Below are 23,575 nucleotides of genomic sequence, written 5' to 3'. Positions count from 1 at the left end.
CCTTCTCCGCTTGTTGGATAAAAATGTCAAGCCTCCGCATACATGCATCTCCCCTCCACCCTCCCGTGAAATGTCGATTTTCGAGATTAAAAAAAAAACAATAATTGCATTTTTTATTTCAATAACGCATGAGTAAATAGGGATATGAACGCAGATTTAATATAGGCCCATAGAATTACGGGGACCGGCAAGGATTTGGAAAGTCTGAATGCAAGTCCTGCTTACACCTAACAAGTGCTGAAGTGGGACATAACCAGAGGTAGAAAGATCTCGGAAGCACTTGCGAAGAGGCTTCCCAAGACCTATCCAGTTCTGAACGGAGAGACCTAAGTAGAATTTGTCAGGTCCAATTATTCGACTCGGGGTGCCGGTGTGAACTTCGATTTACAACTGAAATTTACAGTTCTCTTTGATTTTTCCACGAAATTCTGAATTTTCAATGACGAAATTCCTTGAAATTTCATTGCTAATTAAATTCGATAAAAATTTCCGAAAATTGAACCGGAAATTTCAGACAAAAATTTTTAACAGTATAGATCGAATTTAATATTGTTCCCCTGAAAATTACTTTTTCAACATTGAAATCAGAAACATTCCCGTGAAGAATAAAACTTTGTTTTCTCTGTCTTATTCGTGATCGTTTCCTTCTCCACTCGCATTTAGGTTGGTCAACCAATTGGGTTGATAAATTTATGAGAATATATAAACCCCAAAGCTCCTTCCCACTCTGATTACTAAAAAAAACAAAAATTATCATTGCCACTGGGTCAGGAAGAACACCAGTTAATTAAAGCAAAAAGTAGAGGAAAAAAATTCTAAACCGAACAATTCCAGGAGACTAATTATTATCGTAATGAAGAACAACGGGGTTAGGCTGGTCTTACAGCGCCAATTAAATGCATGAGGCACTGAAAAGAGTTCACGCGACTTTATGAATGCAGGTGCATTGCATAGTTTGCCTATCTGGGTGAATCCCAAGAGGCAAAAACCCAAAGGAACACAAGTGTATCACTATTTTCCGCATACGGGGCAGCATAAATACCATAACCACAGCCTGTGAATATGTACACATGTATTTATCCCATGAAAATGACGGCCTGTCAAGTACTGAAGTAAAAAATCAATTTCGCATTTGCATAAAAAAATTGTGAAGAGAAAATAAGGATAAATATAATCAATTGTTTCACCCAATTTCATTTTTACAACGGGTAATTCTACTAAATTACAACTAGTTTTCGAGTTCACGTACATATTTTTGTCGCGCATCAATCGTCAATTAGGTCATTACAAATTGCAATACAACGACTGTCGTATTAGTTACCCTAAAAGGCGAGTCGTATGGTAATGCGATTATTTCTTAATTGATTCATTCATGTGCACATATTTTCCCAAGTCATTATTTCTAGTGTTTTATGTTTAATCTTATTAAGACGCTGTTCCCTGAAGTCTCTATAATCATTAACATCATTATTAATAATGATCCTTCTAACTTTTTGAAAATCATTCAGTCCTTGGGTAAATTGGCAAAATTATTTGTTCCCATTCTCACTATTTATGATTTGATTTTCTGCGTGGTGCATTTGAATGAATTTCCATTAAAATTTTTATTTTGCATTGAAATTCTTGATAATTCTGATGGTGAGAGTCACTTGAATTTTGATTACTCAACCCCTTTATCATCTTTCCTTTCATTCGCTTCCTCGTAATTCAAATAAACGACAAAAAATATGAACTTTCCCCTGTGTAATTCAAGAATACCACCGTCCCATTCTCCAACAAACAAAGGAAATAAATAAGCAGCAATTTCTTCATCTTAAAATACCAAAAGTAGATATTTAGGTTCCATCCTTTGACTGCGCATCTTTATTTACTGTATTTCGCGTACACATAGCCGGATGTGTTTTGCGTGTACGTCATTCATCCTCGGTTCCACTCACTCACTTATTACAGAAAATGGAAAGAAAGGGCTCAAACAATTTCAAACAGATCTCGGATTTTCATTCATTGCTTCTGAATGGAAGATTTGTAATCGCTCAAATTGAAGTTTTCAATTTTTTGCGTTAGGATAACTAAATATGGGTTAAAAAGTCCCAATATACGATTTTTAGATGGTGCCTGTATGTAGTCTTTTGCTTCCGAATGGAAGCCTTGGAATTCACCAATTTTTCGATTTGCTTATTTTGATTGCAAATTGTCCAGAACACGAAAAAATATATACTTGAATTGAGCATAAAATATACTTGAATCAAATACATTTTATACTCGAATCATTTGGGTGAGAGACAATGAGGGTACTTGATTCCTATATAATCGTATATAATAATAGAGAGGCGAAAAAATCTCGAATGAACACTCGAATGAGAATCGATTGTATGAAAAGTCGATTCGCATATGTCGCGACGCTCGGACGCATGGAGGGGATGAAACAGATGATTGAAGCCGGGCACGCAATGGAAAAATAATAAAGAGCAAGGAACGAATATTAGGAATTTTATATAATAAGAGAGAGGCACCAAAATGTCGAATAAGGACTCGAATGAAAATCGATACTCCAAAAGTCGGATTCGGAACTCAAATGGGAACTATGAAGATCCATTTTCATGACCAATTGGTAGGGAAAAGGGCGCGGATTTCAAAACATTTCCTTGAATTCAAAATAGAAATTCAAGAAAGCAATGAATCTCTCTCTAAGTATTGACTGCAATAAGGGAGGAGAAAATAATTGATAAAAAATCGAGAAATTCTTCGAAATTTTCCTGACAATTCTACAAAATCTTCGAATTTCATAGAAAAAAAAATGAAAAATCACTTATTGAAATATTGAAATTGAACAGATGAAGAACTAACATGCATTGGTTCCATCAATCTCAACACAAGAATAATGATGAATAATTAATCTTTGGAAAAGAACAAAATGAATGGAAAAAATGGAAAAAAGCATAACGGAAGGGTATCAACGTCGCGGCCGCGGCGGCGCTAGTTGAAGTATATTTTATACTCGAATGGGAGATGGGTGTTTCACTCCCGAGGATGATGATGTCGTATCAGCCCGGGTTGTACCAAGCGCTCTCAAGTGTAATATAAGGATCAAAAAGTGGAGGTTAAAAAATGAGGGTCGGAATCTTAAAGTCAAAAACTGACGGTCTGAATGTAAAGGTAAAGGAATGAGGGTCAGAATGTTGGGGTTAAAAAAAGAGGGTCAGAATATGAAAGTGAAAAAAGTCGGTGTAAGGCAGTGAGGGTCATATAAGGGCTAAAAGCGGTGATCAACCATAATATATGACTTATATTTAGATCCTGATTGCTTAATATCCACTTTTTTTACTTTTATATTCTGACCCTCATTTCTTAACCTCCACTTCTTGACCCTTATATTCTGACACTTAGTGCCTGACCCTTATATTACACTTAAGAGCTGGAGAAAGCCTACACTTAGCCTGGAGAAATACGCCCCTAAAAAAATTCTTTTCCGAAGAAAATAATTTCTTGGGAAAAGTAATTTTTTTCTCAGTTGAGTAGAAGAAAATAGAAAAATAAAAATTGAAAAAAAAATGAATCCATTCGGAAAAAAATCGCTAATTTATTAGCAACAATAACTCTAGTCATTTATTTTAAAAAAATGCAATTATCCACTTGTTTTGTGTTTCAATTGTGGGGGAAAAAATAATGATTATGAGGCAAGAGGTGTCAGTTTATCTTACTTCCTGCGTGTGAATTCTTCTGCACAGAGAAAGACACATCAGGATGTGCATGCCGGCAGCGTCTTTGTAATTAAACATCCGGAAATGTCGACCATCTCTCCTTCAACTGAACAATCGCACTATGTTATTTCTTCTGTTCTTGTTCATTCTTGGCACGTGCCGGTATCATCCCGTAATCAGTAATTCATACCTTTGGGCCATAATTTTTTGACTCCGCGGAGCCTGAGAATTTATATAAGTTGGTAAATTGAAATGTTGGGCTTTCAAGCGGAGAAATGTAGGAAGTGAATGAAGGAACTGTACCGTCGATGAGACAAGTGTATTAGTGGGTTCTAAAGGGATTTGGGGATTTGTACGTCGGTGATTCTAGTAGGGCTTCGCCCACAATACCTGAGCAATTTATCAAATACGATGACTGAGGAATTGTCATTTCAGGTGGGCAGTGGGAATTGTTGAGTGGGTGTTTAATTATTTATTTATGAGTAGGAAGAATTGGAAGAATATTTGTGATGTTTATTTTTGGAAGTTTTAGAAGGGAAACAGTTGAGTTTCTTTCTTTAATGCTTGAATTTGGGATGATGATCAAGGAGCAGCTGATAAATTGATCAAGGCGAAGAATTGGCATTGGACCTAAACATGAATTTGAACTGAATAGAACGTTCGTTTACAAAATTTCTCAATTTCATTGAATTTCCAAACTAATATGGAGATTCAGTGCCAAATTACAGTGAATTTTCAGTGAAGAGTTGTTGCCTAAAGACGACGTACACACGACTCCGCTATGAATCTCCTATTGAAAGATACATCCATAATAATTTAATTTCACTCAATTCCCCAGAAATTCACTGGGATTCGAACCCGAGTCGTTCACGTTCCAGATAGATAGATATTCACTACGCCACTGTGATCAGTGAATATTATTGTACACGGAGAGAAATGTTCAGTAAAAATTACGGAACTCACAATTCACTCACCGATTACGGAATCGACTCAGAAAATTTAAGTGAAGGTATTGTATTTTTTCACAGGAGATTCAGATAAAAATTCCGGAACGCTCCGGAAAAATTCCGTGACAGTTCCGTAAAATTTCCTACAAGAACATTTCGCTCCGGAATTACGGAAAAGATACGTAATTTTTATTGAATATTTCTCTCCGTGTATGGGAGTGTAGGGCGAAACGGGCAAAAAATCATGGCACATTTGACGATACGAAAGATAATCATGGAGCGACATTGTAGTTTACATTGTAGTAAAAAATACCTCTTGCGGAGGATATTTTACTATTCGTTCATAAAAATTACTGCTGCCTGTATATGGGAACGGACAAAAGTAAAATTTTATCATACCGCGTTTGATAAAATATATCCTTCACCGTCACAGAAAAATTCCTCCACACATCTGAATGATTGCTCACTATTGCGTAATCATTCACATTCATGAGGGGGTCTTTGATAGGGGAGGGTAAGGCAAAACAGACCACTAGGACAAAATGGACCATTGACAGAAAATTGATAATTTTTGTTTTCAAATCAAAGTCATTCAAAGTCATTTGTGGTTTGAGGCGATTAGCAAATCTGATCAAATTGCGGTTCAACGACACTCGTCTATAAAACCCTTGTGACGGTTACGATCCAAGAAACTCACTTTTAATTCAACAAATTCAGTGTTTCTGAAGGAAAGAAAGAAAAAACAAAAATTACCAATTTTCTTTCAGTCGTCAGTTTTCTACTACATCACCTGAATTCATTTTTTCTTTAGTCATTTGGCATTCTGCCATAAACATGAGTTCCGTCTTAAGAAAAACGAATTTCCAGACATGGAGAGCGAAATTAAATCGGAGCTTCCCTTCAGAGCAAATATTGTCAAGTGTAACGATGAAGTAAACGCTCCAACACAATAATCGTGGAGAAAGACATGTATAACTCCGGTGTGAATCTTCTATGGAAAGATGAAGATTTGAACCCCAGTTGTTCGGGTGCGAGGCAGATAGTTCTTTTTATGCCACTGTGGTATTTGAATACTATTACAACAAAAATGCTGCTAAGACACCTGAATAAATTCAAACGCGAAGCGGTAAACCGGGTTCAGTCGATTTAGTCTATTGGCCTGTTTTTGACGAATATCTCGGAATCTAAAAGAGATAGAAAGATTCTTGTAATGACCTTTTTTGTAGAACCAATGGAGGCTTATAAAAAAGGTAATGAGAAAAATTTTGCTATTTGCCTTAGATTTTGAGATATTCATCAAAAATTGGCTAAAAGTCAAATCGACTTAACCCGATTTACCACTTCGCAACTGAATTCTCTCTCTCAATTCCAAGGGTCGAAGAACACTTTTATCACGAGTGTCGAACCCTACATTGCATCACACTATGCAATATGTATAGTATGTTCTGTTACAAGTGCATAAAGAATCACTTTTTTGCACGCACGTGTAACACATTCTATTTTTTGTGATACCGGCCAAGTTCACTGTTCGGAACGGTAGTGGGGGTATAAAGTGGCTATTTTTGTGCACGAAGTGCGCAAAGTTCAAGGTCGTGCGTAAAGTAATATCTCGTGCGTAAAGCTTCGCTTTACACGCTCGAAATTCACGTACGACCTATAAACTTTACTCACGCCGTGCCTAAAACAAGCACTTTACGCACACTAAACAGTTCCTAAAAGTGAACTTTTCAGGCAGGTATCACAAAACAGTGGGATTTTAGGCATTTGAAGCGTGCGTAAAATTTCACTTTACGCACAAGTGATGAAAAATCACTTTTCATCACGCTGTGTATAAAGTGACATTTTACGCACGCTCCGCGTGCACAAAACCCCACTTCCCACACGTTGTGAAAAGTGTTTTTAGACTCGTGGGATTATATCACTCGCCTTCGGCTCGTGCTATAATGCTAACCTCCCACGAGGGCAAAAACAGTTTCCCGCAATCGTATCGAAATATACTATTTCCACGTTCGTATCGAAATGACCATTTGATAACTTTAACTTAACTCCGCTATGAATCTCCTATTGGACGATGAGTCAGCTTTCAGTTCAATCAACGCTTCAAAACTCCGAACCTATTAGACATGAACGTGACTTGAACGTCGATCAGATCCCCGGCGGATAGCTATTGAATAGGCCATCGTGATGTTCGAATATTAATGAATACACACATCCTTCTAAAAACACCTGAATCAATACTCCCGGAAATCATTCAGCCGTCAGAAAAAACAAACATAATTAGTAAAGACCAGCTCCGATATTATTTCCATCGCATTTTTCTTTAGTTTACCTGTGAGCTATGAATTATTGAGCAGCATTTCGACATCGATGCTAGGATAAAACAGAAAATACGTCGGATCATTATATTTTACCGTCACTACAATGGGATGTGTAAAATGGATTGCATGAAATATTCTCAAGGTTTCGAAAAATCACTCAGAAGTAATGAAATGTGTTTTAAGTTTCACGGATAAAAAAATTTACCTGAATTGAGTATAAAATATATTTGAATCAAGTATATTTATACGCAATTGGGGGATGGGTATTTCAATTCGAAGATGATTCTTGTGTAGCAGGCCGGATTATAGCAAGCCCTCTTAACCCTAGATTGGTCATCCTATGAGGAAACCCCGCCGCGCGTCGTTTTTCTTTAATTACAATTGGCTAACTGGAAAAATTAAAAAAAAATTGACTTTGTCAATTGAAGTGTCTAAAGAATTATGGTAGTTTGTAGAACAACATATTTCCCAAAATTCCTAAAGAAAACGAATTATTTCGGACAGATGAATTATTTTCTCCCATGTTAAATGGAATTGCCCATGACGCGACGTTGTCGGAACCTCGCTAAACACGCCCGGGCAGTGTGGAGTGAGTTCGGCAACGCTCAAGCCTAAATAACACGGCGGGGAATCCCCGCGAAGGTGACCAAGTCGCAGGGTCGCGTTTGGTGACCAGACTAGGGTTAAGTGTCATATAAGGGTCAGGCACTAAGTGTCAGAATATCAGGGTCAAAAATTGGAGGTTAAAAAATGAGAGTCAGAATATTAGGGTCATCCACAGAAAAAAAATATACTTGAATTGAAAGTAAAATGTACGCGAATCAAGAATATTTTATACTGAATTGGGGGATGGGCATTTCAATTAGAATATTAGCGTCATAATATGAAAGTAAAAAAAGTGGGTGTCAGGCAATGAGGGTCTAAATATAAATCATATATTATGCTTGATCACCGTTTTTAGCCCTTGTATGACCCTCATTGCCTGACACCCGCTTTTTTTACTTTTATATTCTGACCCTAATTTTCTGATCCTAATATTCTGACCCTCTTTTTTTTAACTCTAACATTTTGACCCTCATTCCTTCCCCTTTACATTCAGGCCCTCAGTTTTTGACTCTAATATTCCGACCCTCATTTTTTAACCTCCACTTTTTAACCCTTATATTTTCACACTTAGTACCTGACTCTTATATTACACTTGAGAGCGCTTGGTACAACCCGGGTTGATACGAATATTTTATACTCGAAGCAAGATAGTACATTTCGACACTAGGCCGTGAGGAACTTTTCTGGCGAATATGAGGTTACAGGACGAGCCGAAGGCGAGTTCTGTAATGATATGAGGTAGAAAAGTTCCCACGGCCGTGTGTCGAACAATATTTTTCATCACACTGTGCGAAAAAGTAACTCTTCAGACACGCTTCACGTCCCTAAAACGTCCCTTTTCCACACATTGTGATGAACAACATCGTTCGAAATATACTATTTTGTCACTACTGCTACGTTCAGCCCGTGTCGGAAAGTGCCTTTTCGTTACTAGTAAACGAAAAGTTGAAACTTGTAAACGAAAAGACTTTTCGTTTACTAGTAAACGAAAAAGGGCACAGTTCGGCACTCCCTGAACGTAACATCACTAACAAAAAATATAGTTCGGATACACGTGCGACGGGGTGTTTAAACTCGTGTGATTGGCAGCCCTCGGCTTCGCCTCCGGCCGCCAACTTCACACTCGTTACCCCGTCGCACTTGTATCGAAATATACTATTTTGTCATTAGGCCCGAAAACGGCGATTTGTCGGGCCTAGTGACGAAAATAATATACTTGAATCAAGTATATTTTATACTCAATCCAGATATATTTTTTCCGTGTTATCTTCATGCTTCATAGTCAGAAAAAAAATAAAGATTGATTTTTCTGAGAGCAAGAATATTTTGACATGATTCTTGAAAAGAAAAAAAGCAATCCTCAAGATATTTTCATGTCTCCCCATCGAGTTTTACCCTTCATGAAAATCAAAATTACCAACTAATGACGGCCCAAGAATCATTACGAATATGTCAATCTTCGTCAATTCCATTATTGAGGTCAAAAATGGGACAAAACGGTATAAAAAGCACGGTAAGGCAGACAGAGCGTGGTACCGGGCATTGTTAGATGCTATATTCTTTCTGTTTTTTTTTTTTTTTCAAAGTTATGTTGCCCAAGTCCCGCTGCCTTGTTTCCACGCTTTCGTGGCTCTCCGAACATCGACGAATCTCATTATACCCTGCGCATGGCGACTACACAGAGCTCAGAAATAAACATATCATTGGAATTTTTCATTTCAATTTTATTCGAAATGATTTCCATTGGAGAAAAGAGCATTTTCTGCAGATTTTGAAAGAGTGAAAATGCACTTTATTATTGTTCATTTCACAATTCATATGTGAATAATTCATTGTTGTGTTTTTTACTCGCTATGATTTAAAGTATTCAGTTGCCCTAAATTCCCAATTTTATCATATCTGATCACCATTTTACAGGCCCGTACCTGTTATCATTGAATCGTTGTTATCGCATTCGTATCAGGTGCGTTGAGCTGACTTCACTCCTTCGCTCAATGTCAACGTACCTCACGCGCCAATTTGCGTCAGTCAGGGTCACACTAGTAACGAAAATTTACACTTTTGTTGTGATAAAAACAATCCACACTGTTAGAAATTTTCGTCTGAATTTTCCGTGTAAAATCCCGAAAAATTTTATCGTGCTTAGTTTCCACTGAAATTTCAATAAATATTGTCATTGAAAAATCAAATATTCCATTGATTTTCTGTTCGAATGATCTGAAAATCACTGAAATACTTGATTTTTCGGGTCAATTATTTAGTAAAAATTCAGAAAAATCCGGAAAATTCAAATAAAAATTGAAAATTCATGTTATTTTCTTTCTCAATATTCATGTTCCATTGAAAATTCAATTCAATTGTGATGTTTCCATCTCACTCCCACTCAAAACTCATGAATTTTCTTGAATTCTACCTAAAACTTGAAATTTCATAACTATTACTCCCCTAAATCCGATTCAAGGTCACTCTCATGAGAATTGCTATCACATTTTCCATGAAATTTCAAAAAAATTTCTATCAGTGCACCCAACAAAGTTTAGAGTGAATGAAAGTAAAATGTGAAAAAAGACTTGTTGAAAACAGTTTCTATTTTTTTCCACGGAAATTAATTAAACACATCGGGTATTAATGAACGGACGTCCATGTCTGGATGATTCACTCTCGTAAAATATCGTTATCAGTTATGAATAAACAATCATTGTTGCATAAACATCGGGTGAGTTTTTTTTCCGGTAAGTTAATTATGAATAAATACTGCTTTCAGATAGTCCTCTTTACATTTTATGTACGTTGTGCATGCGCAAAATGCTACTTCGCACACGATGTGATGAAAAACGGAGGCCAGGCGTCGAGCCTCGAGAAAAGTCGGAGGAAAATTACCAAACGAGTCATGTAATGGTGGAGCGGAATTCATTTCTAGGTCTTTTTCACGGTATATCGGGGCAAAAACTCGAGAAAACAGTGAATTTTTCTCTGCTGACTTGAGAAAATTTACTAAACGTGAGGGTAATTTGTGCCGAAAGTGTAAAATTTACCATTAGTGCTATCAAAAATTATCCTATGAAGGTGAATCATTACTCGATATTGCATAAACTTTCACGTATGTAGAAATTTTTTCGTGATACCCTCCCAAGGGTTAAAGAACTTTTTTCCTCACGAGTGTCGAATCCTATTTTTCATTACAATACTACACTGTTGAAAAAAAATGTAATTTTATAATACATTTATCACACATTTGTATGTGGAAACTGAAAAACTCAGCTTATGAAAATGAAATATGATGCAATTATTCGAATACTGTAGTATTCCAAAAATTTCTAACAGTGTAGGGGGCTACGCCCCCTGCTCGCTCCGCTCGCCAGTCCCCACACTGATAGAATGATTCATTTATTCCAAACGAGATTCGTTAACTATTAACGAATGTTAGAGTTGAATATGACCAAATGAATATTCATTAATAGTTAACGAATGGTTCACTTGAATGGCGAAAGTCAAATTAAACAAGGCTCCTCAAATATACATTCGTTAACTATTAACGAATGAACATTTGGTTGGGCCGAATAGACTCTAACCTCCAACCAAAATCCATTCGTTAACAATAACTAATCCGTTCTGTCAGTGCATACGACGCTTATATGACCCCCAGTATGACCTCGATATAACCCCATATGACCCAGATATGACCTCATATGACTCCCATGACTCTTATCTTGACCCCCTTCCCCTTGTGAATCTTAATCTGACCTTCACTATAACCCTCGTGAACCTTATTTTGACCCTTGTGCCCCTTAGTCTGACCCTCGTGACCCTTATTCTAAACCTCATTATAACTCTCGTGAACCTTATTTGGACCTATGTGACCCTTGGTCCCTTCGTTTTGACTCTTCGCCTCTGACCCTTACTTTTGGAGTCTTAATTTCGAGTACCAAATTTTTATCACCAAAAGACGATTTTGATTTTTATAATATAGAGAGATGTGGAAAGTGTAAAAGTAAAATTTTCCATTCCGCACAAGTAATGAAATACATTTTGCAGTAACAAAATTTCGGATATTCGAACTGATTTCCGTTCGAAATGCAACTATTGTCTTTATTGTGATGAGTTATTGAAATGGAATGTCCCAAATATGTACACTGGTAGAAAATATGGGAGGATTTAATTGCTGTTAACGAGACTATTAACCACCAATGCCGCTTGACTTTTTTTAGAGTTGCATAATTCTTGTTGTCCTCTTTCTATCATATTTAAGCAATTTTTATTTCTTTCAGCACCCAAAATTGCCGATAACTCTTCCAAAAATAAATTGAAAACAATTTTAATGGATGACGGAATAAAAATTGTGTAATTTAAGGCATTGTAAAACTGAAAAAAAAGAAAACTACAATGTCTTCAACCCGATGATTTTATTGTGACCTCCAGGAATATATTCTGGCTAGCGGCCAAGAAATGTGTTAGCAACGAGGTCTATGTTGGGGGTCGTAAATTCCCCTAGATGCCTTATGACACGAGACACCAGCTCGTGTCCAAGAGAAAGGGGGCCTCGGCACAATCGTCTAATAAAAAAAACATGCAAATGAAATCGTAAACACTTTTTCTACATCAACCTCAACCGAAGCATTTGGCGGATCTCGGTCACATTAATATTGAATCGCGAAAGTTCAATGTTTCATGTTTACTCTTTCATAGTGGAACGTTCATGATAGACTTCACACGGATATTCCGTGTGTGAATATCAATGAATCGTGACGTATGGAGAATGGATAATTATTCTGACATCATTCATCAAAATGTAATAATCTTTTGTCCTTCACTTCAACCAAAATAAACTATCTGGCCTCAACGGATCGATTAATCGTGATCATTCGGCTATTGATGGCTGAACCCATCATCAATTATTACTACCGAATTATAATCATAGCCACTGAAAGTGTGTATCGAGAGAAAGTGATTGAAGCCTCTGAATTACTCTCACAATCAGAACCAGCGATATGATACGTAATCGTGTGTTTTAAAATAGAAGAAATCGATGTTTGATTACTGTCTACAAAGGAACGAGTAAAAGAACTCAAAGTGACAATCCAAGATATTTCTATCAAGCATCTGAATCAGCTGAGTTCGATAACAAAAATATTACACTTAGGGGGAATGTGAAGTACTAGGTATAGTGATCTGATAAAAGTAGTATTCGTCCTTCATATGAGAAAATCAATCCTAGGTTTTATAATTTATATTAAAAACTGAAAATAAATTGCAGAATACTCGATTAGATTCGGAATTCTAATTTTTTTCTCAATTTAATTATCGTTTTGGTTTTTCAAAGCAGAAATATTTAAAAATCAGGATTTAACCCAGTGTCTTATGTGAAAATCAACATTTCCATTGTAATCAAAGATTAAAATCTGAATTTTTTTTCATTAGATGTGAAAAAATCAAGAATTTTTTTGAAACCTCATAAAAAATAATTTACCGTTTGGCAAACGAGTTTTACTATTTATTTATAACAGGGAAGTGTTTGAAAAAATATCAATATTTTGCGAAATTTAATTTAGATACTACTGACTGGCCATGAATTTTTTCAAATTTTTTCCATGCAATTTAGGTGAAAAATAAAAAAAATTAAAATATCCAAAAGTACAGCGTAGCTCGGCCGAAGGGGAGAGCTACTTTAATATATACTATTCTACTGTTTCTAACAACCCAGTTGATGTTTTATAACCATATAACAGGAAAGGGAAATTGGATATGATTAACGGACTCGCCAATTTTCCGAGATGCTTCATTACATTTTTCGAAACTTCTGAAATACACTCCAAGATGATGCATATAAAATTCGATATTATCTTGGAGTTTGCGGTTGCAATCTGCGAAAATTTTGAGTGAATCCAAATTTATATGATAAATTTTTCAATTCTGATTTTGGATCATTCACAGTCAAGTATTCCGGATTACATCACACATTTCACACAAGTTATTCTCCCAATCAGAATCTGAGCCAATGAGAGGGCGGAATTTGAAGTGACGTGGCACAGGGAGAGAAAAATTCAATAAAAAATTGCAGGCCACTAAAAAATTCTGCCACATCGTTCTCTATTGCTTCCGAATGGAAGCTTTGTAATCATTCAAATTTAAGTTTTGGATTTTTTGTGTTATATCTACCCAATATGATCCAAAAAGTTCGAAAATACAATTCAGTAGCAAAGTGGTAAAAGGAGATAAGTCAATTTTAACTATTGACCAGTTTTCAATCAATATCTCAGAATCTAAGGGAGATAGCGAAATTTTCATAAATGCATTTGTTGTAGCTCTCAATCGGCTCTACAAAAAAGGTTATAATACAAATTTAGCTACTTCCCTTAGATTCCGAGATATTTCTTGAAAACTAGCCAATAGTCAAAATTGACATGAATCGTTTTACCACTTCGCTACTGAATTATTTTCCCTTCTTTTGACAGATATTCCTCACATTTTGGTGAAAAATCTCACGTAAACCCGAACACCGCACTCTGTTCGCCCAAAAACAGAATTGCAATAATTATCCTTCAAATAATCACGACCTTCAAAATTCATCGGATATTTTTCTCAAGCTTCTCCGCAATGAAACAAGCGTATCAAGTTGCGCAGAAAAATTCCTCCTACTGCGCACTCGAAATTATTTTCGAGCCTGCAAAACTTGACACCTTCATTTGTTTACAACAAAGCTTTCGGTAAATATCCGACAATTTCAAAGGTCTCGGGGTATTACAACTGATAAGGTATCGCTCAAGTGGGGTATACTGCACATAATTTCTGGAGAGCTCGACGAGAGCTTTCTAATATTAGCTATTGAAGTACTTGATCACCGTTCTGGATGCTATATATTAGTATGAATTCTCCATGCCCATTGTTATTCAAGTTATTTCGAGGTTGATACCCGTCATGTTCGATTACCATGCTCGATTCAATCCTCCGCCCATCCCTTTCTTCAGTAGTGATGATACTTGAATTCATCGAATCAGTCATGGTATTGTATATTCCTTCAAATATCACACTTGGAGAGAAGTGAAATCGACACTTTAGACTTTTTTTTAAATATTCATAGTCGAAAAAAGAAATGATAATTCATGAACAAGTTGGTACTGATTTCAAGGAGATTGTCATTAAATTCTATTTAGCTGGAAATGCCTAATAAAATTTCAGGTTACAGCTGAGAATTCAAGTGAATTCATAAATTCTAAGGAGAAATAAAATGGAAATTTCACAACTTCCGTGAATTTTTCATTGAAAATGAATAGTCAGTATCAAATTAAGAAGAGTTTTCAATTAATCAAAAAATTAGAAAATATATCCATTTGAGATTTCATGCTTGCTGATTTTCTTGCATCCTATCAACAATTTAATTAGTTATGGATAGTTAACCAAATTGTGCCCAAACTCTGTGTATGTATTAAACAAATACTCTGCGTATTCACACTGAGAAAAAAAAGTTTTCTGAGGAGTACGTCTTTACATATATCAAGACATTCATCACTCGAAAATTTTCATGAGCAACAAATCTTACACTGAGAAAGAAAAAACTCTCGTCAAGAGATTTTGTACTTGCCCTAAAGACGAGAACAATTTGTTTATGACAAGAAAATAATTTTTCAAACCAAATTAAGCCGAATTCATTCAAGTAATAGTTTTTTAGCCTCAAATTCAAAATATTTTAATATAAAAACTACTTGACTGGGTTTGAAAACTCGTTTTCTTGTTATGAACCAATTGCCCTCATCTTTCAGATAATTAAAAAATTTCTTGACTAAAGTTTTTTCTGTGTGGAATATTTTGCTCGGGAAGATTCTCAAGCCATGAGTTTCTTGATGCAAGTAAAGCCGTATTTCTCCAAAAACTTTTTTTTCTCAGTGCACCTTCTTATAAAAATGCATGATTTTTTAAGATTTTTTAATCTCAAGTTTCGGCCGTAAATGATTCATTTTTTATGCATAAACATTACAAATATTGCTCGTTAATTAATAATTGATTGACGAAAGTTGAAGATTTCAACTGCTTCGGAATCCTTAATGACGTGAGAAGGGTGGTGGAACGCTGGACCAATCACAGAATGACGAGGGCCAACTTAACCCTATCTTCACCTGTCTTATCCAATAGATGATGGCAATTCTCCTCACATTTGATCAACAGAGCGCTAACCAGCATTGCTTATGCGACTTTGTGACGTGATGACCGCAATAATAGATTTCAAAAACGTCTGATCTTCAATCAATTATTATAAAAAATCTAGGCAATATTTTTCCATAATTCTTTTCGTTTAGCTCTCTATGGGTTATCTCGAATGGGTGAATAGGGGAATTAGGGAAAACTGAGCTTCATGCAAGTTCCCCATTGTGATTATTACAGTGTTGAATTCATTTGCCGAAAATCTATCATTAGAAATATAATTGAAGTTTATCAAGTTATGGTTTATGAAAAGCTGAGAATGGATTATCTGATGTCTGCTCTTAAAAATAGCTCCCGTTCCATTAGAATTTCATCTACATGGAGAAAATATGTTATTTTTTACTATGTGAACATAGTAATCGAGGACCATACTCCCCACTCAAAATTTACTGTTGAACATAGTAAAAATTGCGAGTCGGTATAGTAGAAAGTGGTAAAATAAAAGTAGAATTTAATCCGACACGAGTAAAAATTCGGTCAAGATAAATCAAATTTTAAAATTGTTTTGCTCATATCGTAATTTTTAATTTTATACTCTCTGCGTGCATCGTCAACGAAAGTTTGACTCTTAACTTTGGATTCTTTTCTGCATTCGATGATATTGTCATTACCTTTCAATCAATTGCAACATTTCACATATATGCATGTCTTTCAGAGTACTTACACGTTGAATGTTGCATTGTTGAATGTTGAATTTTTTACACAGAAGTGCGTTACGTATAAGGAAATCAACAATTCGATATTAAATTTTTGCCTGAATTTTCCGTTTCAAATTCCAGAAATTTTTATCGAGGGATATTTCCATTGAAATTTCAAAAAATCTCGTTGTTGAAAAATCAAGTATCCCATTTATTTTGAAATAATTCCATCAGAGAACGAATGAAAAGTTATGGTTTAATTATACCGTAAAAATGATGAAATATCATAAAAATTCAGGGTCTGAATAATCACATCTAATTAAAAATTCAAGTAAATTGTGAAATTTCCGTCCTATTTTTACGGAAACTTATCAGTTTCCTTGAATTCCATCTAAAATTGTAATTTCACAATCTCATTTACCCTATGTAGAATTTAATATAACTTTTTTTAACACGAGATGGGAACCCTAAATATGAGTAAAACGCCGCAGAGCATCGTTTTCATTTAATTGCCCGAAATAAACCAAGATTTTCAGCGAGTCAAGTTTTCAAAAAGATTTTATTAATTTAGTGGTGTAAGTCTGTACTAAAGAACACTGATATTGTTTTCAGTATGTGTGAAAGTAGGAATACAAATTTTTATGAATTTTTCAGTCACAAAGTTTTAGTACAAAAAGAAAAAATTGAAAAACGGCAGGGATTCCCTCCTTTTTTGTGACCGCTTATGGGTTCAATGAAATTACCCATTATACGGCGTTGCCGCTGTGAGGCCTAAATAAACGGCGGGGAATCCCCGCGAAGGTGATCAAGTCGCAGGGTCGTGAATGGTGACCAGATTAGAGTTAAAATTATTGTCAGAATGAAATGAAATTTCAATTTTTGTGCAAACAATGTATGTATAAGGGTGTCCCAAAACGGTTTTGGCATATCGTGAGGGTAGATCGGCGGGGTTATTTGAAAATGAAAGTTTTGCCTTCCACGCTTTGTTTCTGAGTTATTGAGAAAAAAAGGACAGCCAACCAAACGTTATTCCTCAATAGGGAGATCAATAACCCCTTTCCCATTTAAAACGGAGGGATGATGGCATTGAATATCCAATCGATTCCAATCAATTTCATTCCTCAATATTGAATGAGAGTGGAGCATATGAATTTTTTACGTTGACTCTGATTTTTAGGGCCACATTGAATTGCATTAGGAACCAAGTGGCTCTGACTCCGCGTTGAAATTCATTGTGGGTTTACTCCCGTGAACATGATGATAGAAGAACAATTTTTTTCAGATCATTGTGCATTAAATGCCCAATCGATTGCCATAATTTTTATTTCTGCAGCCGCAGTGCGAGAAGAGATATGAATTTAAAGAAAGAGAGCGATTTGCCGTGGATTTTTTCTTTTTTGACGAATAACACCTGAAGGATATTCAAGTATCTTTTACAGTTTGGTACAGATGACACTATAGATTCAACCATTTTCAATCAGCAAATTTCTCTATTAATTCCGTGAGAAGAAGTTGAAAAAATTTTGAATATTCAGGGTCATTCAAATTAAATTTTGCACAGAATTACTACTTTTTTAATAGGCAGATGGTAGGGTTTTTAAAGATTCGTTATGAATAAATGAATAATTGAAATTTTTCACACTTTCGAAAACCTAATTTTTTTAGGACCGAAATCGATTTCTGATAAAATTCGGAATATGAATAAATTTGTTAAGAGACTGAACAAATGACTTTTATGGTGAAAGATTGATTGTTTTCAAATTATTTGTAGAAAATGCGCGTAATTTTCCAAAATGCACTTTTTAAATTATTTACCGATCTTCCTCCAAAAGTTAATTTTCTAATTTTGTTTTCAGATTTTTTAAATGTTTTCTAACGGTTCAACATCCAGATTCAAATTCAAACCTGGAAAAGTTTAAATAATAAAATCATAGTAAAATGGCCAGAAACTTAGGGTCAAATGGGCTCAAATGAAAGCTTTGATGTTCGACAACTGAAGTAGATAAAAAAGCATTTCACTGTCAGAAATTTTTTGAAATTTCATAGAAAGTATTGTAAATCTCATGAGAGTGGCATTGAATGCGACTTAGGGAAAAAATGGTTATAAAATTTCAAGTTTCAAGTACAATCCACGGAAATTCACGAGTTTTCAGTGAGAGTGAAATAAAAATTCCACAACTTGATTGAATTTTCAGTGGAACAATTTTTCCCTGAAATTTCCTGATTTTTCAGAACTTCCACAGAATAATTGAACCGAAAAATCAAGCATTTTATCGATGTCCAGATCATTTAAACAGAAAATGAATGGAATATTTGTTTTTTTAATGACAAGATTTCTCGAAATTTCAGTGGAACATGAACACGATAAAAATTTCCGGAATTTGGCACGAAAAATTCAGGCGAAAATTTTCAACAGTGCACAGGGGAAAAATAGCCAAAGTCCTTGGACATCTTTAACACTGCACCAGAGACAAAAATTTCCTTACAGTTTTCGTCTCCAAATACCCCCCCCCCCTTCCCCTCCACACAATATGTCAATTTTGGCACACCCTGTATAATTGTCCAACATTCCGCCCTCAACAATCACTGACAACACCCCCCTCCCAGCCGTCCGCACATTCGTAAAACTCCTATAACTCTCGTATCCTCATGCACAACCGATGACTCACCTCAAGTTTGCTGCCATACTCCTCAGCGAGTGCCTCAGACTGCCTGGTGAGTTCCTGATTCCTCTCCAGCAGTGCTTTTCCCAACTCAGCAGCAAGCACGAGATCCTTCTCACTCTGCTTGAGGAGTTCATGTGGATCCCCAACGTCCTCATCTCTATCCAAAGCGTTTCTCCTGGTCTGGAGGTCAGAGATCATATCCTCAAGAGCATAAGGCTCCAACTGTCCCTCTTTCCTCGGCAACATATTCGCTGCACTCCACTCAAAACAGTTCCCTCTTATTCACAAAAACCAACGATTATTTTCAATCGTCGAACAGATGCACTAGCTATTGTTATCGATCCTACGTCAGGTGCATTCGATGACGTTAAACCGTCACTTCCCCCACCAAAAACTCAGGACAATTGGCCCGATCACCCATTACCTCAACAATAATTCAACACCTTTCATGTCACGCACTTCACTTTTTACCGACTAATTTCACTTTTAAAAATGTTAAACTAATTATTCAGCAGTTGTCAGTCGTTTGAAAAGTCCCCTGACACACTGGTACACTTATTTTCCTCAATGGAATCCCGATAAATTGTTTTCACGATCAATAACGACGATTAGAACTCGAGAAAAAGTGGTGAAAAACGGCCATAAAGTGGATTCAACATCTAGCAAACTGGTTTATCACTAACGTGTACCCACTAATGACATTTCAGTCTTCCCCCACGTTGAGTAGACACTGACATTGTGCCCACAGGCGATCCTTGACGCTCCGCACAGACACGTGTTCCGAATGTCCAAATTGCTAGAGCAAAAAGTTGAAACAACTTGAAATTTTTCAGCCTGCTTTGATGGTAGTAACCGGATCACGAGGCGATCTAGAGTTTTAATTTAACTCTTGTTCTGTTGTTGCTCCACGATGCACGGTCTAAATAGTGCATTTGTGTAATTTACGGTTCTGCTGAGATCAGTTGGCTCCGATAATCATACGCGTAACATTAATCAACTCTCGGCTTCGTTGCTGAAAAAAAAGTATGGGAATTTTTTTCCCTTTTTTTGGAGCACGCGAGTTTAACTGTAACTCGTGATCGATTGCGACATGTCACGGGGAGTCGATCGATATTCGAGGGAATTGTTGTTGTTTCGGCGCTCCGTAATGGGAGGGAGGAGAGGATACACTTGAGGGATGAGTCTGGTACCGTTTTCCTTTATCTCTGGACTTCGCAGAAGACAATTCAAACACTCACGCGATTTCCGAGCACAAATTTCCGGTTCTCAGTTCGCTCCGGGGTTCGGCATCACTGGGGGACGTCACGACACGTCCAGAGACGTTGAAATGATTTCTTATAATTTTTTTAACGGATTTTTCACATCTTGTTGGAGTTTCCCGCGGGTTAAAGTCGTTTTATTTTCACCTGTGCAACCCTCGCACGTTTGCAGTCCCAGGAGACAAAAGATTCCATCGCACACGAGTCGAGTGAGCGTCCCCAGTGCAGGTCTCGGTGAGTCACAAGCCCGGAAAATAAATATTACGGAATCGGTGAACGAGGAGAACACACAACACACGAGGGGAACTGGACGGGACGCGAGTGTGGAGTTGGGTTGGGACTCGTTTTCCTTTCTTCGGTGGTTTTTTTTTCCTCTCTCGGAGGTGTGTGTTTTGGTCGACTTGAGTTCGGTTTTGGTGCGCGCTTGGGGTTCAGTTTCACTGATTGTGAGACGGTGTGAAAGAGAGGGACTCGACGTACGTTCGCCGAGAGCTCGGGCTTGTGCACTGGAACGTTTTTACCTGTCGTGCACGGACTCCCCCACTTGGGACTATCCCCACTATCGGGAGCTCCCCACTTTGGGGAGCTGTTGGGGGATATTTTTTTTATGGCTCACACACACCTTCAGAGGGGGGAGGGGGTTAACACCTGAGGGAACCGGGAATTTTTGTTTTTTGTGCATTCACGTTTTATAAATTTATGGGGCTATTTCAAGTTTTGAGTGTTTCGATTTTAGGCATTCATTAGATTTGTATTTTATTAGTGCATTTTTATTTATTTGGGTTTTTCAGGAGTTTGCGTAATTAGAAATGGTTTTGCTTCCGAATGGATGCCTTGTTTTTAACCGATTTTTCGATTTTCCAATTTTGAGTGCAAATCAGTAGCAAAGTGGTAAAAGGAGCTAAGTGCATTAAAAAAATTTTGTTTGCATGAATCAGAACGAAATATTAATTTTCAAANCAAATTTCCGGTTCTCAGTTCGCTCCGGGGTTCGGCATCACTGGGGGACGTCACGACACGTCCAGAGACGTTGAAATGATTTCTTATAATTTTTTTAACGGATTTTTCACATCTTGTTGGAGTTTCCCGCGGGTTAAAGTCGTTTTATTTTCACCTGTGCAACCCTCGCACGTTTGCAGTCCCAGGAGACAAAAGATTCCATCGCACACGAGTCGAGTGAGCGTCCCCAGTGCAGGTCTCGGTGAGTCACAAGCCCGGAAAATAAATATTACGGAATCGGTGAACGAGGAGAACACACAACACACGAGGGGAACTGGACGGGACGCGAGTGTGGAGTTGGGTTGGGACTCGTTTTCCTTTCTTCGGTGGTTTTTTTTTCCTCTCTCGGAGGTGTGTGTTTTGGTCGACTTGAGTTCGGTTTTGGTGCGCGCTTGGGGTTCAGTTTCACTGATTGTGAGACGGTGTGAAAGAGAGGGACTCGACGTACGTTCGCCGAGAGCTCGGGCTTGTGCACTGGAACGTTTTTACCTGTCGTGCACGGACTCCCCCACTTGGGACTATCCCCACTATCGGGAGCTCCCCACTTTGGGGAGCTGTTGGGGGATATTTTTTTTATGGCTCACACACACCTTCAGAGGGGGGAGGGGGTTAACACCTGAGGGAACCGGGAATTTTTGTTTTTTGTGCATTCACGTTTTATAAATTTATGGGGCTATTTCAAGTTTTGAGTGTTTCGATTTTAGGCATTCATTAGATTTGTATTTTATTAGTGCATTTTTATTTATTTGGGTTTTTCAGGAGTTTGCGTAATTAGAAATGGTTTTGCTTCCGAATGGATGCCTTGTTTTTAACCGATTTTTCGATTTTCCAATTTTGAGTGCAAATCAGTAGCAAAGTGGTAAAAGGAGCTAAGTGCATTAAAAAAATTTTGTTTGCATGAATCAGAACGAAATATTAATTTTCAAATGGTAGGGGAGGGTAGGGTAAAACGGACACTTTTGACTTTTTTTGAAATATTCATGACGTGTTGAATTGTTCATGAAATGGAATAATTTTATTTTTCATCTGAAAAATAATGATTCCTCTTTGTGATGAGCTTAGACTGAGCTCAATTGATGAATCTGTTTCTGAGTTATGAATATTTTTCAAAAAGTCAAAAGTGTCAAAACTCAAAATTCAATGTAAAATACCTCGTCATAGAAATTCTACTCGCAAGCAAATTGCTAATTTGTTAGCAAAAATATATTCACTATATTGTGAAGAAAGCAATTTCCCACTTGTTGAATGATGGAATGAAAATTTTGTGGATCACTGCAATTGTATTAATCATTTTTTAATGGTTCTGTTATTCTTTTTTTATGTTCCTTCATTATTATCTTATCAAATTGCAGATTCATTGATTTATAGAAATGAAGGTTGATGAGGATTAGTGTCGTATTAATCATTAGTCATAAATGCTAGGGAATTTAAAAACTCCAAAAGGAAGTTTTTGGCGATGGCTCATTATTTTGCAAATATTGAGAAAAGAAACACGTTTCCGACAATTGGTCATAAAACCTTTTTCATAGTTCTGAATATTTCCTACAAAAAAGGTCTTTTGATAAACTTCGGTAAACTTTTTCACTCCCGAGATATTTGCGGAAACATTTTTTGGGGTGGGTTTAAAATTTCAATTGCATTTATTCCTGATTGTTATTATTCAAGAGAAGAGTTTGCCAATCAACATCCACAATAAAAGTGTTCATGTTCCTCTAACGACTTTCATTCAGAAATGCTCGATTTTTCAGTTAAAATTTTGTTTGCATTGTTTTGATATTTTTAATCGTTATTTACATTATCCGCATGCTTTGAAAATTACTTCATTGTCATCTGCTTCGATTACAGATTCATTAATTAAATTAATTAAAAGTAATACATATTTGGGAATTGGAAAACTCCTAAATGAATGTCGTGGCGCAGACAGCTTATTTAGCAAATATTTCTGTAACAAAGAGAATTGATAAAAATTCATGAGTGAACTTCTATAGTTGTGAAAATTCTCTGCAAATAAGATCTCGATGAATTTTGACAAACCTCTTCACTTCAGAAATATTAGCGGAAACATTTTTTGGAGTAGCTTTAACATTTTCATTTCAATTATTTCTGATCATTAACGTTTTTTTTTTTCAACCAATTTGTTTTGGAAATTGACATACAGAATGAAAATGTAAAGCTCATGTGACGAGTTTCAATCTTAAATTCTCTATCTTTTGTTATAAACATTCTTTTTCACTTGAATTGGCTT

The 23,575-nt window shown here is 36.4% G+C and overlaps 1 protein-coding gene across 1 annotated transcript in view; it reads right to left on the bottom strand.

Moving 5' to 3' along the window:
- The window catches only part of LOC107041704 (bicaudal D-related protein homolog), an 88,111-nt gene extending 67,879 nt beyond the window's left edge, over window positions 1-20,232 (bottom strand). Inside the window, exon 1 of the mRNA XM_015262380.1 lies at window positions 19,076-20,232. Within this exon, the coding sequence (XP_015117866.1) occupies window positions 19,076-19,318 (243 nt within the window). The 5' untranslated portion in view covers window positions 19,319-20,232. The remainder of the gene's footprint in view (window positions 1-19,075) is intronic.
- Window positions 20,233-23,575: the final 3,343 nt, after the last annotated feature.

This window comes from Diachasma alloeum, unplaced genomic scaffold (assembly GCF_001412515.2).
Source record: "Diachasma alloeum isolate Michigan unplaced genomic scaffold, Dall2.0 Dall_scaffold_00371, whole genome shotgun sequence".
Classification (NCBI taxonomy): domain Eukaryota; kingdom Metazoa; phylum Arthropoda; class Insecta; order Hymenoptera; family Braconidae; genus Diachasma; species Diachasma alloeum.
The sequence above is the reverse complement of the archived record's forward strand: the minus strand, read 5'-3'. Positions and strand labels throughout refer to the sequence as shown.